Consider the following 26,462-nt stretch of genomic DNA (forward strand, 5'->3'; position numbering starts at 1 on the left):
TCACCGCAACTATAAGAACATTTCCCAAACACATGTAGAGAAAATGCCTTATAGTCCAATGAAATAAATGAAGGCTGAACTTTTTGGCTATAATTTCAAAATGTGTGTTTGGTGCAAACACAACACTGCAATGATCGCACTAGTCTATTTTTCTTCAGTTGGAACTGGAAAGGAACTGGGGCCTTAGACAAAATGGGTAAAATTATGAACTGGTCAAAACAGCGGTCAGTGTTAGTACAAAGGTTTTTACTAGAACGCAAAAAAAAAAAAAAAAAGGAAAGGAAAGCCTACTAGAACATCTGAACTTTTTCAGTTCATCAGAGTCACTTTAAATAGTGGCAAGTATGTGTTGATTCCCATTTTACACCAATTTGAATGTGACACAGCAAAATACCACCTGCAAGAGTGTGTGTACATGTGTGCAACCACATTATTGGATTATTCTCCAAAAAGAAAAATCATCAAGTTGTCCGGGCTACAGGACACATTATTGGTCAGGGGGAAAAAAATGGAATTATTAGTCCTGGTCTACACACGTGACACTCACTTCGTCCATTCTGTTGTGTTCAAAACAACTGTCATTGTCGTGTCATTATCTGATTGTGGGATACTGTGTCACTGTGTGAAAGCACACACAGTTGAAGAAATATCCTGCTTTGCTGGGTTGTGTGTAAAATGCACCAAATGATAAATGCCAGAACTAATGTAGCAACTTTTGGGGATTTTAATGAAAAAAAGGAAAACAATCACTTGCCATGTCACTGATGCAGAAAAAGCCCACTTTTCTGTGTGCCGTGTAAAATACACAGATGGATAAATGCAATTTGGCAGGATCTCTGAAATATCCTGCTTTACTGGGTTTTGTGTAAAATACACCAAATGGTAAATGAGAGCTGCTGTCGCAACTTTGCAAGATTTTGATGTGAAAAAGGAAAATGATGACTTTGACTTGGACGCTATCACTGTGTGAAAGTATACTTTGTTGTGTTCTGTGTAAAATGCACCAAATGATAAATGCCAGAACTGATTTAGCAACTTTTAAGGATTTTAATGAGAAAAAGGAATATGTCACTGGTGCAGAAAAATCCCACTTTGCTGTGTGCTGTGTAAAACACACAGATGGATAAATGCAATTTGGCAGGATCTCTGTGCGAAAGATGCTACTGAGGCTTTAAGTCAGAGCTGTGCAACTTATGATCACATCACCAAAGATGGAGTCTAACCCGGGCCGGAGCTTGTTATTGTTATGCAATACCCTGTGTTGTTGAACAGACTGTGAGCAAAACAAAACAGTGAGGGCTCCATATATTCAGGTAAAAAAAGGTCCAAAGGTTGTTTGCATAAAACAAACAAACAAAATCCTAGCACACGTCACTCTCGCAATCAATTCTTTTGTTTGTATACATCACCTCTCTTCCTCCTGTTTGCTAAACAAACAAAAGATGAGACGTCAGAAAGAGAATATGATTGTGGTGCTTCATACTCAGGCAGTGCAACAGAAAAGCATGAATCGGAACACAGTGTAAAAAAGCTTAAGTGAGAGAAACTCAGCCAGCAGGAAGCTGAACGTTCCCACTCAAAGGCTGTGGCATTGTCCCCTGTTCCTACCTAACGGGCCCGACGAGCCCCTTCCCGCTGTGTCTTGATTGGGTTTGTGTGTCTCTTGTGTCAAAGCGTCCCAACGTTTTTTCTTTTTCCGTTTGGCTAGGAAGTGTTGCCGCACAGGCGCACAGCTCCAGCAAAAAAACTGTGGCTGTATTTTTCCATAGTGGTTGCCATGGTGAGGGAATACCCCCCCCCCCTTTTTTTTCCCCTCTTACCCCCCTTCTGCATCCCATCACCTCGACAACCTCACCTCCTCCTGGCGGCTCCGTCACTCCTCATTGGCAGGGCTCTCCTCCAGAGGCGTGATGGCGGGGAGGCCCAAGCCCGTTGCATTGTGGGATGCAGTGAGGCTGGCGACAGTGTGTAGGAGGACGAGCACCAGCAGGCAGAGTTTCAGGCGGCTGTTACACAGTCTGCACGCTGCCGAGGAGCTGAGGGAGGTTCGGTGCTGGCACGGCGGGTGAGTTCTTTTCAGCGTCCCCCGGGAGACGTTGTCCACTTTCAAGTCCCACCGCACGTCGCAGCACTCCGCCTCGGGGTCCACGCCTGATGGATGGTCCTCCAGCAACCCTGGACACCGCGCACGGGGTGGGTGGCACAGTAACACATTAAACATTAAACCACAGCACTCGCCTGCTAAGTTAAAGTAGGCACAATGTACATATTGAACATTAGCTATGCAGTGCTTTTTTGCTTCTTTTTGTAATGCTCTTTATTTTGATGTACTGTATTTATTGGATATTAGTTTTTGCTGTGTTTGCATTTTGCTGCAGTTTCCCCTACTAGGAATAATTAAGTCTACCCAACAAGATACAGTAAATCATGATATAGCGCTACACATATATTATATACTATGAGATGCATTCACACAGCTGTCTCCCAGTTAACTTTTTAGACTTTCTGTATATATAATCAATCGCTCTCTCTGCCTAACTAATCCTTTTACTTACCTAGCTCACTAGCTGCCTATCCATCTACAGTACCTATCTATTTATCCATCATCCGTCCATCATCCATTCATTTACCATCAATCCATCCATTTATCTCTTCATCTATTTATCCATCCATCCATCCGTCCGTCTGTCCATCCAACCATCAATTTAGCTCTTAATCTATTTATCATCCATCCATCCATCTATTTATCCTTTCATCATCCATCCAACCATCCGTCCATCCAACCATCCATTTATCTCTTCATCTATTTATCATCCATCCATTTATTTATCCATCCATCTATCCATCTATTTATCCATCCATTGATTTATCTCTTCATCTATTTATCATCCATCCATCCAACCATCTATTTATCCATCCATCCATTCATCTATTTATCCATTCATCATCCATCCATCCATTTATCCATCCATCCCTTCGTCCACCTAACCATCTATTTATCTCTTCATCTATTTATCATCCATCCATCCAGCCATCTATTTATCCATCCATCTATCCACAGTATCTATCTCTCTATCTATCTGGGACGTGCGGTCAGGGTAGGCAAGAGAGGCAGACTACACTCACTGCTGCCCCCTGGTGTTCTTTACCCTGCATATGAAGAGTAATTGAAACATTTCAATTACATTAAATTATGTTCCACTTAAATTCCCTGCTCCGTGCTTTCCATTTATTTTCTATTGCAATGCAATCATTTATACTGATTTCATCATTAAAATAGCTGAATTTGTATATTTCGCAATTAAACGCATGGGAAGAGCAGCTTCCTATCTATCAAACTGTCGAGTTGCTACTCATCGACTTTTCTGTCTATCACACTACACCGCTGAAGATCAAATCTACTTCAAGGAATTGTCATATCACAGTAGAACACATTTTTTCATGTTAGGTCAAACAGGGCCGGCCCTAGGTGATTTGGTGCCCTAGGCGAACGTGTAGATTCTAGCCCTCCCTGAGATGATGCGCGACTCCTCCCGCTACCTTTCACTATAAACAGCAGCAGCGGGTCTGGTTCTTGGTGCCAGGTCAGAGGTTATGCTGTATGTGCTCATGTATTTACAACACTAAATTTTGGGAAATTTATCATATTGTGATTAGATAAATTTTATATGTAGGGCTTTATTTTATCTTTTACTTGTTTAAGTGTAAGCAATGGATAATGGTTTACAACTTACACTAATATCTGTGCATTTAAAAAAAGTGCATGTTCTGTTTAGTTTCCATTATTTGTTTTATTTTCTTCTTCATTTGCTTTCTTTTCTATTTTAATGATTTATTATTAAATATAATAACTTATTGTACATGATATAAGTTAGTGGGGGTAGAATTAGATAAGTTCTTGTACTTCTTTCTACTCCCTTTGAACATGTAAATTCTGACTTTATAAATAATTATTTTCTATTTTCACTTTTATTTTCTTTCTTTTACTTTTATTGTATATTGCATTTATATGTTAAATAAACCACACCAAAACAAACCCCAAAAATAATTATTATATAAAATATATATTCTGTATAACATATTTTGAAAACCTAAGGGGGAAAAATATTTTATTATCTTTTTCTTTGGCCCTGCAATTTGGCACCCCCTCCACTAGATGGCACCCTATGTGACCACCTAGTTCGCCTATGCCCATGGCCCTGAGGTCAAAAGTCTGTCCCTTGACAGCTCTTAATCGCTCACAATTTACGATCAATCCTCTTCAAACCTAAAGGGATTATTGCTCTGTGTCAGAGCAGGAAGCTTATTGATTTTGTATCATTGACTAGGCAAACAGGAGCATTATTATCTTTGTAAAGGCTAGGATGGCATTACATGAGAAGGTGTACCTGATGTATCCAGCAATAAAGCGAAAACGTCACATATTGTGCAACAAATATTGCTGCAGAATCACACAGAAGTCAATGACAGTCACATTTGTCACAGCACAGTATGACTGAGAGCAGCTTAATTGATCACAGAGAAGTGAAACCATGTCATTTTTTGCACATTTCTGACAACACCTACGCACACACACACAAACAGACGTCCTGTTGCTGCAGAAAGAGTCCGAGCTGTGACAACTGTTTCGACTTCACAAAAGTTGTTATGCATGGAAAAATGCAGCTTAGCTACAAAAAAAGAACGTCTTTAACGAAACGTAATATTGCATTGTCATGCCAAAATCCTCGATATATTTTAAATTGCTCAAAATGGTGTATTGTAAATAGTTATCTGACTGAATAGTGCACCTGGTAGATGGAGAAAAAAATAATCATACACAATTTAGTACTGTACAGTATGTACGCATGTAGGTCCTTCTGTTAGCTGTTTGAATGCACAGTATTATACGTTTTATGTTATGTTTATTATAAATGTTTAATGCAAATTAAAGTTAATCTTGAACCGTAACAATGACTTGTGCTAATTCACTTTACATACTGCAACTGTATGTATATGTATATGTATATGTGTAAGTATATGTATATGTATATGTTTATGTATATGGAGGCGGTCTTGTTGACACACTTTTTATATCTTGTAATCAATACATCTTACATAAACATGTGTACCAAATGAAAGATGAAAGTCTCAGGTATACATTTTATATTCATGTCACTTTCATATTCTGTTTCATTGCAGAGTTAAATGCAATCAAATAGAGAGTGTAAACATATGTTATCTCACTATAGGGGCTAAGATGTCACACTGGATTTTGCAACTAATAAAACGACAAAATTAATGTTGTTCTCCTGTTTTTATTTCTTGTTTTACTTGAAAGTGAACGTTGAAGTCAACCAAAGAAAATCTTTAGCATTGATTTTGAAAAATCTGTCAAACATGCTCATTGAGCAAACGTTAACATAAAATATTATGCAACATGCACTGGATTAAAGTCCTTACGGGTAGATCCATTTTTTAACACTCAAACAAAACCTGACAAACCAATTTCCTCACTCATCAGAATCATCATACGAAGGGCAATTCTGACTTAAACGTAAACTGATTTGCCAGTAGTGAATTTTTATTGGCCCATTCTTTGCATGTCACGTGACAACTAACCCCAAAATGATGAGACATGTTGCCCCAAACTACCATGTTTGCTAACACTATCTATAATTTAAAAATAGCTGAAAACAGAGCAACGATTGCGGCTAGAATTTGTATATGGACGACGCTTAGGTATTTCCAAAATATATAGAAAATTAAATAGTTTACTTTCGGTTGTGCAAAACGGTTAACTAACCCTTATCCCAGCTCACAATGTGCTATTCTCTTCTCAGACAGGATACGCTCATGACCATATATAGAAAGACAACTATCATTCCACTTTTTAGGTTTGTGCTCTTGTAGAGAGCATAATTGCATTGTGACAACTTAGCCATGTGACAACAAGCCCAGGTTGCCCCTACGTGATTCATTCATACACATCAAGTTTCTTTATTCTTGTCATTGTTGTTACCATATCTGTTTTGTCTCAGCCATTATAATTAGCATTAGTAGACATTACGAGTTGTTTTTAACTTTTAGTCTCCTTTGTAAAAGTATAAAGTAGGACTGTCATTAGGGGCAGCAGCACAGTGATTATGTGGTTAGCATGTCTGATTCTCAGTCGGGAGTTCCGTGTTTGAATCATTTGCATGCTCTCCCCTGTGATTGAATGGGTTTGGTCCTGGTCGATTTGGTTATATCCAACGCAAAATGAATGAATGTCATCAGGGTCGAACGTCACGCGTCTTCAAGTAAGGGGAGAGAAGGCGCAGGAGGACACCTCATCTGCAGACAAACAACGTGGACGGAGGTGACACATATCGATGTGAATGCACTAACTCGTCACTCCTGTCCTCACAAAGCCTGCCACAGTGGGAGATGAGAGGAACGGCTGGTCCCAAAACTCCAGCAGAGAGTGATGAGTCAACACGTTCCCTCTTGGCGGCTCATTCAGGGTCCAATGAGAATGAAGAGACAGCCCTGAGGAGGCGACAAACTTGGCAGGACGTCAATGGCGCCATCACGGCGGCGAGGGTTAAACACATCCTTAAGGACGCGGCGATGTCGGGAAGGTCGGGATAATCAGTAGCTTGTGACGTGAAAGGTATAACATTGGGGTCAGTGGGGACACTTGGGACAGGACTTTACAGCTCAAAGGGGTTCAAGCAGGGTATAGAATGTGAATGTGGCCGAATCACAGATGTAATGCTTCTTGGACACTTTTAGTATATAGCACAGCGTTGTGTATATCATTTACAATAGCAATATTGTATAAGTTGATACATCTTTGAAATAACGTGGTCATACAAATGATTTTAAAATTACACTATTACTACTTTTATCTCAAATAATGGCCGCTGCCATAATAGAGGTCATGTCAAAATAAAGCACCTGGGACATCCATTTGTAAAAATGTATGCTATACCCCAAATGGATTCCTCCTGTATTCACTTTACAAAAACAAAAGCCTGTAATGGCTTTACTTTGACTAATAATAAAAATTTTCTACCATGGCAAATTGTACTATTATTACAATATGCCGTGTTTATAGACGAAACTCACAAAAGCTGACATTAACAGGGGAGAGGACAGGGAGCTGTTAAGCCTCTCAACTTTGAGAAAAATGAAGTATAGGGATCTAAAAAATTATATTATATTAGTCATTACAGAGTACAGTACCAGACCTTTATATGTATTATGATAAATATTATGCATGTGTAGTTGAGACCATATAGTCAGTCCCCTGGCCACATAAATACCAAATTAAAGTACAGTATATACAAAAAAAGTGCCAAAACAGCATTAGTAAAATGTTCATAAATATCCAGCTTGTCACAGGAACTAATTTACTCTTAAAACCTAATACAAAAATGCATTGTTTCTGCAACTACTATGCTATAAAACCCATGATACTCGTCAAGACCACTAGGTGGCGTTAGCCATATGTCTATATCATTTATGTGTCTGGTCCGACCAAAATTCACTTTTCTCATTTATGTGAGCCAGCTCAACAAGTTGAACCATTCTTCCTGGCATTCTGTGTTATAGATTGGCATTCAAGAAGTGCACGTAAGGGTCCTGAGGTCAAACAATGCGGGCACTCTGACTAACTGTTATTGGGCTCCAGTGTGTATCAGCCTTTTTTGTGTGGTAGTGAAAATAAATAAATAAATAAAAATAAAAAATAAATAAATAAATAAATAAATATATATATATATATATATATATATATATATATATATATATATATATATATATATATATATAAATAGCTGAGAACCAAACAGACAACTTCTGAACTGTGAGGCAGACAGGTGAACAATATTCCACTATGCTACTTGGAGCGACATCCCATCATTAATAATTAACACACCCTCATGACTGCATATTCTGTTTTCCCATTTTTCATGTGCCGCCTTACTTCTGCTCCTCTTACAATTCACTGCTCGTAATGTTCCTCCTCACCAGTCACCAGACTTCATTCAAACAAGGCACACACTCTACTCAGAGGGTCTGAGCCGAGATTCAAATCAGGAAGCCTTCGCCTGTGAAGCGGACGTGCTAACCGCTACTGTGCTGAGCTGCCCTACGGCAATACAATTAATGAAACATCACACGGCATTATTAATCCCAACAATGCCTGCAAGTGACAATATCATTCTGCAAACACCTTCTTGATCCTTCGCCATTATGTTTCTGTCAGGTGGGTAAGTAGTCATACATTATTTCAGTTTTATTTAATTTTATTATAAGGTGGTTAACTCCTCTTAGTACTTGTTTGACAGCTGGGAAATGGTTAACACATTGAAAGCATGATTTTAAGACAATAAGAGTTGAAACTATGGAACAAATGAATTTACTTTATATTATTTTGTTATGGGGAGAACAAAACTCTACTGCATTGAAAACAGCTGTCGGTATGATGCAGTAGATTTCTCCATCACTGCATATTAATATTAAACATATTCAAGTAATAGACTGTTAGCTGAAGTATCTGGGAAGATATATTGGTCATTAGTCACACTTGTATGATCAGAAAAAGAGAATTAAGAAGCATACCTGTACATATAAAACTGGGGCTGCCTCCGTGAATGAGATCGTCATTGTCCGGCAGGACAAAAGGGCACCGCTGCTGCACTTCCAGGCAGTATTGACTACAGGGGATTCTCTTAGTGCAGTGCAACTGGGTGGTCTGGAAGTACTGAGAACACAGCCACGGCTTGTACGCCAACTACAGATGGGGGAGAGACAGACAAAAAACAAACAAAAAAATGATATTTTATTTGGACACTTTATAAACGATTTAGCACAGAGCTCCACCAAGGCTCCATCCAGATTTTTATTTCATATCCAAGCTGACAAAATGTTCGAAGGCGCTACATGAGCACAAGTTACGACCTCGTCTGATGACATTTAACAGATGATAAATGGGATTTTCTATTAAATTTTAGTCTGAATCAGTAGTTTGGTTTGATATTACAACTGCTGAATCTCTGATAACAAATACTGATAACACTTGGACCGATACTGATAATGTCTATTGTCAGCAAAATAGAATGGGGACATCCTTGAAATATGAATAGAAATCTAGATTCATTCACCGAAAACTATCCATGTTGCACACATACTATAAGAACAACAATATAAAAATAAAACAAATAAAATAACCTAAAATATACACAATTCAAATTGAAAAACATATAAACAAATAAAATAAAAATACAAAAATTAACATGTATTTGTAAATAATTTGTATTCGGAAGCATGGAATAAGAGTAGCCATAGAATCAAATAAGGAAAACATGTTAAATATAAAAACTACAAAAAAAAATACAAATTAACCTGGGTCTGCTGTTGATAACAATTGAAACAACATTACAGCACAACAAACTATATATAATCACAACATACCATAATTCATAAAGCGTCTTTTGCAAACAGGAAATCTTTTTTTCTCACCTACAATTTGGATGCCATTGTGCTATTCTCTTCCTCACACAACAAGGTGGCGGACACACTATGTGTTATTATTATCACCTGCAACCATTAACTGCTATTTCCTGTGAATTGCTGCGAGGTCTGCAAGTTAAGCTAGCGCCTGCTGGGAGTTAATCGGTGCGCCTAAAAGCAAAGCAGAGAGCGCACCCTGCCAGCACGTTTAATAAATTCGACAGTGTAAATGCGTTTGCGTATGCGTGATATAACTACAGTAGGAGTATGAGTGCAGGAAATGACTGTAAGCGTTGAGGATACAACAATAGCTGAAATGGCACTAGGTAGAATGCAGACCTCCACCAGGGATAAAAACAAACAAACAAACCAAAACGATGGTACAGCATACGGTATTAGGCTACTTTCTAGGTTCACAGAGGATGACGAAAGACTTTCTAGAAAATTAATGTAGGTTTTTAAATATTTATTTACAGTTTATTTGTTTATGATTTATGGAAATGGGACAATAGCCCTTTTGATAATTGGCAGGAAGAATGGTTTCAATTGCTAGTTAAACGCCTAAAATAGACACTAATAAATTTGTCTATGAAAAGCGTGAAAACATTTTATTTTCTTCTATTCAGTAGTTACTGCAGAAGCCACCGGCAGCCATCTTACGTTGCCATCCGCTAATTGCGCCTAGCTTGAATACATTGAATAATTAGTATTATGGTCCATGCTTTGACAAATTGTTTTTTTCTTTGATAAACTCTTGGATCTGGGATTGGTTTTATTGTTATTAAAAAGGCATAAAGCGAATACATTCAGGTTTGTTGGTCAGGTTGGTGGTTAGTGGGTAACTTCGTAGTTCATGCAGGAAAATGTAAGCCAACAGGACTGCACCGCTGAATCTGGTGCAAAGGCAACAATTTTATCGTGACTGAAATGACAAAAGGAGAACATAAACAAACCTACAAAAGTGGGAGTTCTTGGCTACAAACTAACTAACAATAGCTCTCTCCTGGGCGGAGATCTTTACAACCATTCCGTATGCCACATGACATTTTCAATGACGTCATTATTTAAATACAGCTTTCAATAAACACAGTTCGGCGTGGCTTTATGCATGACCGATCATGTCAACGTGCAGACATATTTACACGCGGGCTAAAATGTCACCGCTGATAATAATTACGTTTGAAATCAAAAGATAAGCTTGGCTGCACAGTACACACACACATACATACACAAACAAGGCACATACGCACACACTGGCCTTCTGTCTCATCTGATAGCCGAGTGTGAATGTCAGAAAATGTGCTTAGATGACCCAATTGTCATTAGGCTAATAGTCCTAAATAAATGCATGTGTGAGAATATGTGATGGTACAAGGCCATCTTTTGCTCCTACTTTGACATTTTCCATTGCATCTAGGCTGGTAGCGCTAAAGGCCGTTTTCTACCGTACATTACTAACCTGGCTGTAAATAAGTCTAGTCGTGTTTGTTTTCACGGCGACTCAGCAAAACTCACTCTATAGGCCCACACACACACAAAAGTGCATGGGCGACGGTCTGACTGGATATTTTTGTCCACTCACACACACACACACACACGGATCAATGAGTCCAACGCTGAATCATCAATTGTTGGCAATCCATAGGAGACGCCAGGGGAAATCTCAATGACTGTCGCTCAAGACCACAGATCAAAAAACATGACTAAAGTTGCCCCAAAACAGACGAGTCATGTTCGGCATCACGCAATGCTGAAGCTGAGGTCAGTAAACGTTCCTGGGAGATGGTTGACCTCAAGTCCTTTTTTTAATAACTTGAGATTTGATCTATTCTCTCTTCTTCACATACTTCTGTGAGGCCTCACATAAGGCACATGCCACAATTTGCCACACTAAACATCACTTCAGTAAGCATTGAAGGACTAACTGTGTGTCAGGTTTATCCAGTGTTTGAATTTTTCCTTGGTGACTTCATTTTTTAAACTCTTATTCCAAAAGATGAACCATAATAACACATGATGTCATTAAAACAAACAAGCAAAAACAAACCTCTGCATACCTCATACAACCTCACTTCAAAAATGAATAATCACTGTGTGTCTTTTGTTCTATGACATTTTTAAAACCGTTTCTTTTTAGGTGATTTTAATTTTTTAAACCAGATTTCTTCCTAAAGATGCACATCCATCACGCTAAATGTCAATCAAGACAATCTCAGTGTACCTCAATAAGCATCAGCTCATCAAACATCAAGTTGATTTTTGTTTTTTTTACTATTTGTTTTACAAAACGAAGGATCTGCCTCAACAAAGTATTTAGCAAGATTTCACTAATTCCACCACCTCTTTAAATCTGTGGCAATGAAAAAGCAGCGCTAGCAACACTAAGCTAGCATTAGCACTGCAAATCACATTAGCAACTGCTACAAATTATTTAGCATGACTTATTCGTGATGGAGTGTTACCATAACAATGAGGGCGCTTTCGTAGACTGGTGTTTAATCCGTCAACAGATTATTTCTATTTCTAGTATATATATTTTTTTAAGTATGTCAAGTACTTTAAACAGATTGTTGTTCACCACATCAAACTCCAACAATAATTTACAAATTGTTAAATTACTACCTCCCTGATAGTGTCAATCAAAACTAAGTTTTATCATCTGGCAGCTGTCTTTAAATGATGCAGACGTACTTAATGAAACGTCCTGTAACATGACCCTTTTTACTTCTTTACCGTGGCTTTGAGCACTACTTAGAGCAGCTCTCCAACCATCGCTCTACTGTAGAAGCACCGAAAGGCCCGCTGATACATCATGCTGCTGTCGTATCTCCAAGACGTTAATGGAGACAGCCAGCGAGCGAGATAAAAATGGCTTGGAAATCTTGTCAGGATGGAACCAAATCGCTCATAACTTCTCTTCACTCATGTCGCCTTTTTTTTTTTTTTTTTTTACTGCTTTCTCCTCACTTTCAAAGTAAGTGAGTTTGAGGTCAGCCAACTACCATGCTGCCATATTTGCTGCCATGTATCTTTCCCACTGTCAAATGACTGTAACACACTCTCAAACTCATAGGTTAGTTTGGCCAGCAGTGCCTTTCGTCACGTATCGATTGTGTTAAAAAAAAACAACTTTATCATTCCTTCGACCATGTGTAGCCACTGTAAAGGTCATAAAGTCACGTAAATGTTTTAAATCTTAGGTGCACGGCGAAAGAAAGGGTTTAATTAAGGCCCTGCTGAGAGGCTTTTTTTCTGGGGGGGGGGGGGGGGGGACATTTTAAAAGCCTCATTAGTGAACACTCATTCTCTGTTAAAAATAAAATAAAATAAAGAGGAACGCTGCAGTGAGTGCATTGTGCTACTAATGGAATGAAGGATGGAATTATAAAGGCATGAGTGGAGATTATTTTCATGGCAAAATGGCATGAAGTAGACACATTTATTATAAAGCTGTCTAATATACAGCTGCCGGGGGTATAATAAGAGATTAGGGGACATAAATGTATAATAAAGTACTTTAAAGATAAAACAAAGGAAGTTATTTCTTAATTTTGTTTCTGTATAAGGCATGTAAAAAGGGGTACTTTATGTCATTGGTGAGGCCGTGTGGAATGAAAACTTATTTATACAAAATTCCAATTCATATGAATTACAGAACAAACGGAAAGCAAAATAAAACTTGAAATAGAAACTAGAAATACTTGTAAAAACTGACAAGCCAGCCCCCGACTGACTACGCAACCAAGACTAACCAACCAACACATAAGAGGGAGCACAGAAGTATGATTTTGGCCTCCCTCCTCATTCGTTTTTAAATCCCTAAATGGTCTTTCGCGGCCTCTTAGAAGTACTCCATATTCCTACGCACCTGCCCAGTACCTTAGGTCAGCTGACTAGCAGCTTCTGGAGGTACTGAGGTCCGAGGGGACACAATGTTTTCTGCAGCTGACCTCATGCAGTGGAATGATCTCATTCTGCACATTAGAAAAACTCGACAATAATACGTTATATGTGACCTCACTCGTTTAAACATGACATTCTGATTAATTTGACATTTGTGGAATATGAGTTATGAAGCAAAATCCAGCCGTTTTTCATCCATCTCATGGGGTGGCCATTTTGCCATTTACGACTTGTGACGACCAATCACAGCTCACCTATTTTCTGAAGCTGAGCTGTGATTGGTTGTTACCTGAGACCTGACCAACTGTCATTTTCACTCGACAGCAAGTGAAAAATGGCCACCTTCTGATATTGATAAAACTGCTGGATTTTGCTGCTTAACTCATATTCTACTAACACAATATTAACCAGAATACCGTATTTGGACTAGTGGAGCTGAAAAAAAAATGTGTGTGTGTGTGTGGGGGGGGGGGGGGGGGAGTGCACATGCTTTATACAGTTGAGAGTTGATTTCAGTGACGGACTGAGTGACCGAAAAACCAAGTGACTACCCAACTTAACAACTAACCACCTAACTCACCGACCTACTGACCGACAGACCCAGTGACTGCTCAACTAAACTGCTAAAAATCTAACTGACCAACCAGCCAACTGTCCCACTAAATATCTAACTATCTAATCAACCAAACAACCGAAAAACGGACAGTTCTACTGAAAAACTGATTGAACAACAAAACAGCTAACCAACTGCAAATCATTGTTTTGTTTTGTTTTACCACAAAGAGAACATTATTTTCTGATTTCTGAAAAATATACATGTATCATATGTATTGTCATTAAAATATGACGAACTACAACTTACAATGTATGTATAGACAGCAAATGTTGCTTATTGTTGTGATGCACTTGTTGTGGCTTCGGATGCGCATCTCATCCGTAGCCCGAGATTTCCTCACCCGCACTGTAGGGACGAGACTCTCCGATTGGATTATTTAATTATACTTAGGCTAATAAGATTGTAATTGATGGAAGACCTTTACTCTGCCCTGCGGTATTGGTCTTAAGTGGCCTTGCATGCTTCTGCCTTGTCAGCAGTTCTGGATTATTACTATTTTTTGTGGGGGAGCAGTTACTGTAGCAGCTAGCAGCATGTAGAAGCGTGCAGAATTGTCAATGACATCTAATTCAGTCATTTGCATTTGGGCTCTTTTAGCTGCAGTACAGTAAATAATGGATCCTGCTATTGTTCTACACTGAAGCGTGTAATCATAAAAATACTGCTTTGAAGATAATGTACTGACTTTTCCATTTGCATATTGCTTGAAATGCAATAATGACCCAATTGATTTATTTTTATTTTTATTTTTTTTTTACAGTTTTTATAGTTAACAAGCGAGTCAATTGAAATCAACACAGAGAGAGAGAAAAAAAAAAACGCAGCACATTCCCTTCAGGATGCTCCTCTTTGAAATACGCCTCCTTTGCTTTTGACACAAATCATCCAAAGGAGAGGGGCCATTTCAGTATTTATTTTAATCACAAGATTAATCAGTGAAGACACCGTCAGCTGCAAGCGAATGTAATTACCTCCAGATGCAGTCAGACGTTATGATTATGATGATTATTATTAGTATTATTGTGGTTATTATTCGGTGAGGCCTCTGCGGCGTTTGGTGAAATGAGCTGACGGCTCAAGCGGCGAAACGTCGCAGGTCATATAGCGGGTGTTATGTAGTGGCAGCCAGCAAGAGTACACACACACTTTCCTGTAAACTTACACACACTCCCTGGGATTTCCAATACAAAAGACGAAAAACAAAAGACAAGCAATGGTTATTACATTGTGTCGCACAGTTATGAGCTTATGCTGTTTACATAGCTGATAGAACATAATATCGTACATATACAGAATAGCACATATTTAATTACCTGTACACTTAAACTCATAAAATAGTGCATAATGTTAAACGTCTCACAATAACATAATTACTAACACCCTGAAAAGTTCATCTACTGTTGGATTTTTCTGCTATTGAGTTGAATCTAAATGCAAAGGCAGAGCAGGCAAACGGGCATAAAAGTCATCAATGCGCAGTACAAACCCTCGCTATCGCATAAATGTATTATGAAAGCACAAAAGCTGGCGTTTTAACAGGGCTGTCTAAGTAGACTTGCAATTTCCACTGTACACGCACATCAGCGAGTCAATAAACGCAAACCAAGCGTGAACTTAGACGTCAGCGAAAAACAAACCATTACTTTATGCTTGCTTGTTGCATCCGCTTAATAACATTGCGGTGGATGGAAGTGGCTGTGATGCTTATGTGTGTAATGTTAAATGAATTACTGCCATGTGTGTGCGCGCGCGGATTGACAACCGTGGGGCACCAGCACGTTAAATCAGGCTAAACAGCATATAAAAACACAATATCCAATAAATAGTGATACAGTTAAAGCAGAGACGTGAAGACATAAACATGCAGAATTAGCAAAGAAGTTAAGGATGATGACGATATGATGATGTACATTGTAAAAAACTAGCAATAAATCATTTAATTTAAATGATGAACAGGGCTGAGTTTGCATTATGGTGGAGAATAAGGGCCACATTGAAATCATTGATATAAAAAAATACATGTGGAAATGCAATGAGGAAAAAATAATGTCATATATAATATGATATAAATTCATAATGGCTAAACGCATGTTATAAACATATTAAAATTATATTTTTGTAAAAATACTTACCAAATTATTAAACATTTAAAAAATCTCATAAGATTTTGAGTATTAATGATGTTTTGGGGTAACATTACAACTTTTTTTTGTCCCTAGTATTTAAAAAATTCTAACTTCAATTATGACATAAGTTAAAAAATTATGTTTTGTTTTAGTGAAATATTCATAACCTTATTTTTTTATGAATCATAACTTATATTTTACAACTTTTTTCTCGTTAGTTTACATAATTTTTTCCCCTCACTTAACTATAGCTTTATTGTAACGTAATGATTCAAATCTTGAAAAATGTAAATAGTACTGTACTAAAATTATAAATTTGCTCATAAAATGTTCACTCATGTCAAATATTTCTCATGATAACATGTTCTTGTAATATTATCACAGATGTCAAACTCAAGACACAAGAATCCTTTTAAGTGGCCCGAATAATTTTTCTAATAATTTAAAGCAAATTTAGCAAATAAGTTTGGCAGGTAATCTTCACCATAATTGCATTTTTTTTTCTACTTTGAAGGGCTGTTTGGGTACTGAGCTCCCTTGGACTTCTTGAACCCTGTTTATCTTAAATAAAAGTTGCCTTTCCTTGAAAAGTGAAACTGTCTGGGAAAAATAAGAAGAACATCCACAGACAAAGACTTGAAAAAAAGAAACAAACTGAAAGAAGATGTTTGTGCAGTGTGCCCGGTGTGCTGAGACAGGAGCCATGTGCCACGTTTAAATGTCGTCGGGTCACTGGTTCGCAGGAACATTACGAGCGGTGAATTGTAAAAAGAGCAACGGCAAGGCGGCACATAAAAAATGAAAGAACTGAATATGTGGTCATGGCACTGTGTTCATTATTAATGACAGGACGTCGTTCCGAGCAACGACGGACTAGTGAAGCCTCCAAATTGTCCGTAGGTGTGATGTGGTTTGTCCACTAAATATATGCCCTGTGAATGGCTGGTGACCAGTCCAAGATGTCTGCCACCTCTTGTTCAAAGCGTAATGCTGTTACTGCGCTGTGCAGGACGTGTTGGATACAGTGACTCTCTTTAAAACTACCTAGTAATATAAAATTAGAGCCATTAAAAAAAAACAAATTTTTTACATTAATATTTGGATTAATAAAAAATAAAAAAAATCAATTGAAAAACTTAAATTTTATATTAAAAAAATATAGAATATTTGGTACAGAAGAAATGTGTACCATGTCAAGTGTACATAAATAAATATTAACATTATAAAGTATTATTAAGTTTTAATTCTTCTGTACCATCACTGGTAAGCTATTTTTAGAACAGTCCCGTGGGCTACTCAAGTGGTCCTTGGGGCTAACTAGCACCCACTGGCACCATTTTTTTTCTTTTTTTAAATGTTGTTTTCTTAGGATAATACACATTAATGAGCAAAGCAAAAAGGCAATCCGTGTTTACACAGTCTTTCGTCTAGCCCACCCCCCCCTCCATGCTTGCCCCTCCCCTCTATTCTCGTAGGAGAAAAAAACATTAATTGGAGGCAATTAACTTCAAAGAGATGACTTTTTTCAACCAATCATATTGTGCCCTGCCTCGGAGTACCCCTAACTGGCCAAAGCTTGGGTTAAACCCTTTAGATGAATCTAATGTCAACACTGCCTATAAAACCGGTACATCTGATTAGTTATTAGATAAGTCAGAATAAAAAAACAACAACAACTTCTGTTTATGATACTGTATGTATACTATGAATTTATACGACTACGAATCCAATTGGATGACATTTAACATTGAATACGAATAAATTACAAATGTTAACACGTCTATCAAGCCACTGCTGCATAACCCTCACATAAACGTCTACCCGTTTGACAGCCTTCTGCTGTTGGGACTGTGACATGTAGCATTAAGGCCTGAATACGTAAAAGGAACTGATTTAACCTTTGATACATGTGTCATTACCTCACGTCATGTATCAATCCAAACCAGTAGGACTCTTGCTTTGACAAGTGATTTGTATTTGATATGATTCGAAATCAACAGGGATCTTACTCCCACATGTTAACATGTGACATGTTAACTAAGAATTGTGACTGAAGTAGGTTAGGAATGTGAGTCTAATATGAGTCAGTACTATGACATCAGCTACCTTGGCTCAAATTTCTTCCTTTAGATGTGGCAGAAAAAGATTGAATCAGTGCTGCCTCTAAACATCTTGAGTCAACTATCATTTAAAATCAATATGAGTTTGCTTAAGCCTGGATTTTCATATCGTCGGCCGACTTCCAAACTGTGAGAGACACCACACGTGAAGAGAAAAAAAAAATCACGGGAGTGACAGTTTTGAACGTGCTGTGTGTGGTGTGCAGTCATTCAGAGTTCATTCATGAATGTGACGGGAATTCTCGCAAAATCTCTCAAGATTAAACGGGACTTCCGAATCAACAAACATGCAGGACCAGTCGCGATACTTCCTGGTTTTCAGACAAAAAAAGCGTCCATGTGTAAATGGGCTTTGGGCGGCGAGGCATCGCTTGCCCTCGGTGCTGGCGGCGACGGTTCGCATCCCACCCGGAGACCACGTTTATTTGTGTAGTATGTGTGTCCTTATATAATTTTTTTTTTTTAAAAATGTGTAATAGCGCAAGCAACTTTCTGCTGCGTCATGACTGTTTTGATTTTGGAATCCCCACCGGCTTCCTCGCCGGCTCGCTTTCTGATTGGCTGCGCGGTGGTTTGTCTTCGGGGCACACCGCACACGGAGCGAGGTTGAGCCAAAACAATCTAACATGTTGAATTATCTCCGATTTCAAGTCGTCCTTCCGAGCCCCAATATCGGGATGCGCCATGTGTGGTGTGACACGGCAGGAATATCTGTTAAGATTATCGTTTGCGAGTAAAAAGCACGCAGATTCTATAGCGTTATAGGGTTCTTGATTTGACATATAGGAATAACTCAACGTGTCAAAGTCAACAAACAGGAAAAAAAAAACTTTTATGATTTCAATACAGTGAAAGTACTATTTAAATCTAGTCTATATAATTGAAGTGAAAGTGGGGTCCACAGTACATCAACTATATTCTCAAACCAACAGCCATCCATGAGTGGCACAGATTATCATAAATCAATGCGAAGGTTCGAGTGGACAAGGTGAATGAAAAGCATTCTCCTCTGGGGGGAAATAAGGCAGAAAATAAAGCGCAGATGCTTGAAGAGTCTATAAAGAGCAGAAAGAAGGGGACAGCATCTGTACAAGAATCACTGTGTGACTTGTAAGTGTCCACTTGTGAGCTGTAACAGAAGCGTTTTCTACAACAAGTGCAGACGGGAAGTGAACGCATCACACTCTTCTGGTTTTTGCTTTGAAGCTCAACATGTAGTGCTGTAGCATTAGTAAGTCTATCAAACCTTGTGAGACTTCAGCTCTCTGACCATCTATCTAGACCACAGGTGTCAAACCATTTTTTGTCAAGGTTTGCCACATTATAGTTACAGTTTCTCACAGACGGCCATTATGACTGTGAAAAGGCCAATACCGTAGTTTACTATTGTTGAAGGTAGTGTAACAAGGGGCTGGGTAACGAAAATCTTTATGTTATTATTTATTTCTATAGATGACATTTAGAAATTTTGGTAGAGATATTTCATCGAAGTACAAGATTTGATTCTGCGGGCCACATTAAATGATCCAGCACAGGGCTAGGGAACCCTGGTCCTCGAGAGCGGCTGTCCTGCCTGTTTTCCATGTCTCCCTCCTCCAACACAGCTGACTGATTGATATTTGTCAGCTCAACAGCAAGCCTGATAACAATCCTGTTCATCAAATCAGGTGTGTTGGTGGAGGGAGACATGGGAGACGGGCAGTACAGTGGCTCTTGAGGACCAGGGTTCCCTACCCCTGAAGTATTCTAGCACAGTGGTCCCCAACCACCGGGCCGCGGACCTGTACCGGGCCGTGGGCACCTTTGGACCGGGCCACACAGTTGAAATATATATATATTTTTTTACTGTACTTCCGGTTAATTGATTAGCCGAGGCTTAAAAATATTTTATTTTGAAAGATTCTCTTTGTTTACGACGGACTCTTGACACATGTCAAGATGCTAATTATCTCTGTCGCGTTTTGTTACCCTTGTTATGGTAGTGGACTTGCGTTTGTTGTCGTAGCCTTTTATTAATCAGCCGACGAACAGCCAAGCCAAGCACCCCCCCCCCCCCCCCAACCCACTGGGTTGCCGGTCCGCCAAAGTTGTGGACATGTATGAACCGGTCCGTGGTGAAAAAAAGGCTGGGGACCACTGTTCTAGCACACTGATTCCCCTGTCTAGTGGTTTATGAAGAATCACTTAATTAAAGGTTCTAACTAAATACATTTAGTGGTTTAAACTTGAAGTAAGGGCAATTTTAAATATTTTTCTATGGTTCTGCCAAATTTGAATTAAATTATTGGTCGACTTACAAACACATTTTAGACGTACAGTCTAAAAGGGGGTCCTTTTTAAAAACATTTTTAATGCCGTATTAGATAAAGAGCGCCGTAATTGCAGATCCACTACAATAGAGGGCAGTGGCGCTCCCATTGTCAGGGATTGCAGAAGGAATATGAGCTCATTTGCAGGGGTGTATTTACACCAAATTTATAGACAAATTATGCAATGATACAATCATAGTTGCAGGGTGCGTGTGTGTGTTTGGGGGAGGGGGGGGGCAACAACAAATAATTGAGAAGCACCGCTCTAGCACTTGCCCTGTGATTGGCTGGCAACCAGTTCAGCGTGTACCCCGCCTACTGCCCGAAGCCAGCTGGGATAGGCTCCTGTGCCTCCCGCGACCTTTGTGAGGAAAAGCGGTTAAGAAAATGGATGGATGGATGGATGCTCTAGTACTATAAAAGCAAGCACAGTGCACCAAAGGGAGAGAGAGGGAGAGAGAGAGAGAGAGAGAGAGAGAGAGAGAGAGTTCACATAAAACAAAAAAGTAGGTACAAATTTTTATCATATAAGGAGCAAAATAATGAGTAGGAATACAAGTAATAAAAATAAATGGGTGTCAAATAAATGCATTTTAAGAAGTGATTTAAAAGGAGCCCTGTATTAAAAGTACTTAAGTATATTGCAGACTGAGGAAAAGTTTGGGTTGGGCGGGTTGCATGCGGATGACAGATGACATGGAAAGGGCGTGCGCATGGTGGCCAGAGAAATGCACCGATTACTATTCATCGACAAGTGTGCGACCAGCCTGAAAAAAGACCAGCCGTTCGAGAAACTCCCGAAATTTCAAATGGCCACCCTGCCCCCTGGTCAAATGTAAAATTTCGAAGAACTTGAATGGCAAGGGTTCCTCGAAAGACAATGTACAATGCAAAGGTCACGGGGAGGCCTCGCTACTCAACAAACTCGTGAGCATTGTATTTTGACCTCACGGTATAATGTGGGAATCTTCAAAGCAACAGGGGAGCCTTCAATTTTAATTAGACGCTGATAGAAAGATCAATGAACAGCTGAAACGGGCGTGCAGGAGATCAAATCCAATATCCACGAGAGCGGCCGAAAGCTCGGGATAACTCCCCTGCAACGCCATAAATGATATATGGAGGTCACGTGACTCACTGTACAGCAACTAAGATGAAATACTTCATCTGGAAATTAATCTATCTTTCTCCCGCTGTTAAATATAGCCATTAAGGGATATGCTGGAGCTTCCTAAGGCACCACACACACAGACACACACAGACACATACAGACACTAAGACAGACGCAGAAGAGACAAAATATGCTTCATCACTTGCACGGCGCTATGCATGTTGTAAAATTAACCAGCCATTGCTTGTCCAAACACCAAAGAGTATAAAATGATGTAACAGCTTGTCAACAGCTTTTCATAAAGAAGCTTATAGCTTACAAAGTAAGCAGTTTGACAGCAAAGAACAGCATTGATGACTACCTCATATTCATCCGATCATGTCTAATGTAAAACAGCATAATTATCTGTCAACAGCACTGTCACACATTTACCAAGCCCATAACTCCAAAACATATGGATTGTAGTAAATGATGCATAAACATGTATGGACACGTGGCTTAATCAGCACATGGGAAGCTATTAGCGCTGAGGAAAGGGTGTTAATGGAGGTCTTGTCCAGACCTGACCAGGGGAACCAATGCAAACTCTCGACCTCATGAGCACATGAATAATGCTGCTGCCTCATAGGTGGATTGCATTTTTATGAAATATATTTGTCATGGTAAAAATATTGACCCTTTAGTATGTTGTCCCCGACCTTTTTTTCCAGACGTAAGAAAAACATAATTTTTTTTTTTTTTAAATTGCGAAACATTGATTTAGGCCATAAATGTATGCAGCATAATGAGTGAAGACAGGCAACACATTTTGCATGATGCACTTTAGGGTTAAACCACATTTCTTCTTATACTCTATAATTCTCTTAGCCAAGAAATGATGGCTTAAAAATGAAAAGACACCCTTCTCAGATATCAAAATGTCATATTTGTCATCTTTCAACTGAAATGGGAGTTTATAGTTTTCTTATTCATTAAAAAAATAATAATCCTGAAAACAAAGTTTCCGTCAAGAAATAGTGTGCTACCAAGCCAATTTTTAAAGCCAAGCACACATTTTCACCAGGAACAACAGAAAAAAATTTAGCTTGGCAAAGGCGTCAAAAGGGCATTTATCTGACCTAAAAAATATATTTTTTTAAGTGCATAAACCCAAATTTTCAATATCACTTGTCCCTAGTTGGAGCCTCCCAGCTAACTTTAGGCCAGCCACTCACAGACAATATCTAAAAACAAAACAAAACACTGAAAGCGTCACAGAGTATGTTTCACTCATTTGTGGGGTCGTATTTAAATGGTTAAATACACATAAGTAAGACTCTTCCTCCTTTAGAGTAAAATCGTATCGATTCAGTCTGAAAGCAATTCACTGTAATCGCTTTGCGTCACAACTCCAAACTCTACAGTTTAACAGCGTTTAAAAATGAAAGACTTTCCTGATTACGTTTGACATTTATTCACGAGGCAGAGGGAAACGTCTTACTTGGTATCGATTATGTAAACTCAGCACCGCGCTTCACTCAGTGCCGCTTTCTGCAACATCTTGTGAGATTCACTTTACAGTGTCTAATGGGAATTTACCACAACAGACTGCTACACAGTTGCTTCACATGGTTAAGCAGCATGTGGCTCATTACTCAAGGGTTTTTCAAACCTCCTCTTTTGAACAGGGTGAACAGATTTTCAAAGTAAAAACCGAGACGCAACAATTTTGGTCCAAAAATTTAAAAAAAAAAGAAATTGCTACTCAATCTTATGACGGTGTATTAGGGTCACGTATAAATATATATTTTTTAATATTCTGAAAAAAAACCTCACAGATTTACAAGAAATAAACTTGCAAATTTGCGACATTATAAAGTGGCAAATTTGTAAGATTTTATTTTTTTTAAATATTTTCTATATATATATATATATTTTTTTTTTTACAAATTTAAAACTAAATTTATGAGAAATAAGGCAAAATGGAGACAGATTTCTTCTTAAACTTCTTCATAAATGGCAGCTAGAGCGTCAACATTTCCTGACCCCCTTATGAGCTGACTAACACTAACCAATCAGAAGCTAGCATACTCTAGGTGAATGACAGAGAACAGCAGATTCAACACATCAACTTAGCTATCCAACTTGTACAAAAAATACCAAAATGTATCAATGTGTAAATAATCATTCTGGAAACATAAATGTACAAGTAAATATATATTTCAACAAATAAACTAAAATGCTTGATCCTCAGGGTGTGGACTTTCGCAAAGCAAAGCATCTTCTTCGCTGCAGTATCCAACGCTTCGAAGTGTGAATGCTTAACATGATATGGTTAATCTCTGCTTAAGCAATTACCATCTCCTTATTTGAAAACCCAACCGAAAAGTATAGGCACTAACACCCGAATACGCTACGTGTATTTCTTGCAAGTTTCTGAGGTTTTTTTCTAGCAAATCTGATAATTTCTTGTTAGTTTTTTCTCTCTCGCAAATTTGCCACTTTATAATGCCGCAAAGTTGCGAGTTTATTTCTCGTAAATTTGTGAGTTTTTTTTGTTGGAATATTACCCCCCCCACCCCCATTTTAAAAAAAATTATAATACATGGCCCTAATACGCCATCGTACAATCTAGTGAACGGTGGTTGTGTTACTGCTTTAGCTAATGCTAAATGCTATTGTAGTTGACAGATCAACAGCACTAGATAAGTCAATGCATTCACAATTATCCAACCTTTTTTGCTCGGTCCTGGAAGCTATTGAAAGCTGTCCCCTTACCTCGCACCGGTCCCACATTATTAAACTGGAAATACGACAAAAGAAAAACTCAGCTCGTGTTGGATCTCACAGCAACCGCAGCATTTGGCTACTTGGGCTACATTTCCCATGAACCAGGAAGTAGCTCTAGTACCGGTATGATGAAAACACGCCTGTTAGCTATTAGATGTATAAATCGCTATGACAACTGTTTGATTGACATACACATGGCCCAAATTGGCTTGCTGACTTAATTCAAAATGGGGACTGTCGTGGTTAAACCAGGACGTCTGGTCACCTTACTTCCAAATCCAGGTTACGACAGTCGCACCATGCAATGTGTTGGCCTGTTTTTTATTTGATTGTTTTTTATTCATAGTCTAAATATATTTCCCATACAAGAATTTACCGTAAAAATGACTTTACTACTGTGTTATTTTAGCTCAGAACTTTACTTACTATACAGCATATACAGTAGCATGTTCATTTGCTTTATGCTCGAAAAAGACATTTCCCAGTGTTGATTACAGTATTATTGAGAATATTGCCATGATGTGATGCAAGCTGCGCTCGGGGTAATCTTTGAAGGCAGCTGTGGCAGATGACAGCAAGCGTGACATCAAGTCAACATCTGAGTGAAAGTTTCACATTTTAATGTCAAAACTCCTCTGAAAAAGAAAAAAACCTGGTGAGCATGCAGCCTGCTAGGACTGATAATGAGTAATTATTATACAGTAGGACCTGGAGTGTAGAGAATTACCATACAGTAAGACGCAGAATGTTGAGAGATGAGTGTGCCACAAACTAATTCCCTTTGTAAACATAACTAAACAATCGGTGCCAAAAGTGGCAACGGTGCCAAACATGGTTTCTTTAAACATATGCTCCCGCTATACAACCATGCTTCCTTATGTACATACTAGGAATGTAATCTTGAATGGGATCAAAGGACTCGGGGCTGCGGAGAGTGTGTGACAGTTTGTGATCAAAGGTAAGGCGAAGAACAAGAGCTGCAATGACTCAACTCACGTCAGCCGGGCTGCTCTTCTAACCTACTTTCCGCTCTCGAGTTGAGAGACTTTGTTGTACAAGGAGGTACACAGCTCAGAGGCTCCGTGTTATGGGAGCACATTATTGTGCAGCTCAAGTATGAAATATGCTATAAGGTAAAAATAAATATGTACAGTGGTACCTTGAGATAAGATATCTCTCTCTCTCTCTCTCTCTCTCTCTCTCTCTCTCTCTCTCTCTCTCTCTCTCTCTCTCTCTCTCTCTCTCTCTCTCTCTCTCTCTCTCTCTCTCTCTCTCTCTCCTTCAAAATCAAACAGTTACTGTGGGCTACTAACATAAAATAAGCAAAAAAAAGCCTATTTACATTAATTGGTGATGACATAATGACACCAGTTGACTCAACTCACTGTTTTGATGATTTGAGAGTTAAAAACTCATGACTTGGCGAGTTAAAAGACTGATTGTTGATAGCTCAGTTTAAAGATAAATAATAAAATTAATTAGTTCAGTATGCGAATGCACGCTGAGAATTCCATTGTCATGATTGGAGGATTTGCCTGTCAATCTGGGAATGGCTCAATCGCGATTGGAGGATTAGCCTGTTTGAACCCCTCCCTCGCTACGGAGAACCACGCAGTCTCAAATCAGATGGCATCGTCATTGTGGTTACTTCCTATTCGAACCATAAATGGCCAGACATTTAATTTCAAATGCGGGAAAATTAGACAAAATGCACCAACACGGTCACATAGTCAAGGCCAAGCTTAGCTGCTTTGTTGACTGAGACATTCAAACAGAACACATTCAGTCCTGCAATCTATCTGTCAGTGGGCGAATGAGGAGGAAGGGGAGGGAGGAGGGGGCGACACAAACATTAGAAGAGGAGAGACTGGAGATAAATTGTTCATCTCTCCCTTCCGTCCCTCCCTTCTGCCTCACTCTCTCTCAGGATGACTATGTTTGTGTGTACGTGTACGTGTGTGTGTGTGTGTGTGTGTGTGTGTGTGTGTGTGTGTGTGTGTGTGTGTGTGTGTGCGCGCGCGCGAGACT

General features: G+C 38.9%; 1 protein-coding gene across 1 annotated transcript in view; it reads right to left on the minus strand.

Moving 5' to 3' along the window:
* Positions 1-1,835: 1,835 nt before the first annotated feature.
* Positions 1,836-26,462, minus strand: part of nalf1b (NALCN channel auxiliary factor 1b) — a 99,220-nt gene continuing 74,593 nt past the window's right edge. Inside the window, exons 2-3 of the mRNA XM_077580409.1 lie at positions 8,590-8,761; positions 1,836-2,175 (exon numbers count right to left, since the gene is read on the minus strand). Coding sequence (XP_077436535.1) covers positions 1,874-2,175; positions 8,590-8,761 — 474 coding nt within the window. The 3' untranslated portion in view covers positions 1,836-1,873. The remainder of the gene's footprint in view (positions 2,176-8,589; positions 8,762-26,462) is intronic.

This window comes from Vanacampus margaritifer, chromosome 11 (genome assembly GCF_051991255.1).
Source record: "Vanacampus margaritifer isolate UIUO_Vmar chromosome 11, RoL_Vmar_1.0, whole genome shotgun sequence".
Taxonomy (NCBI): domain Eukaryota; kingdom Metazoa; phylum Chordata; class Actinopteri; order Syngnathiformes; family Syngnathidae; genus Vanacampus; species Vanacampus margaritifer.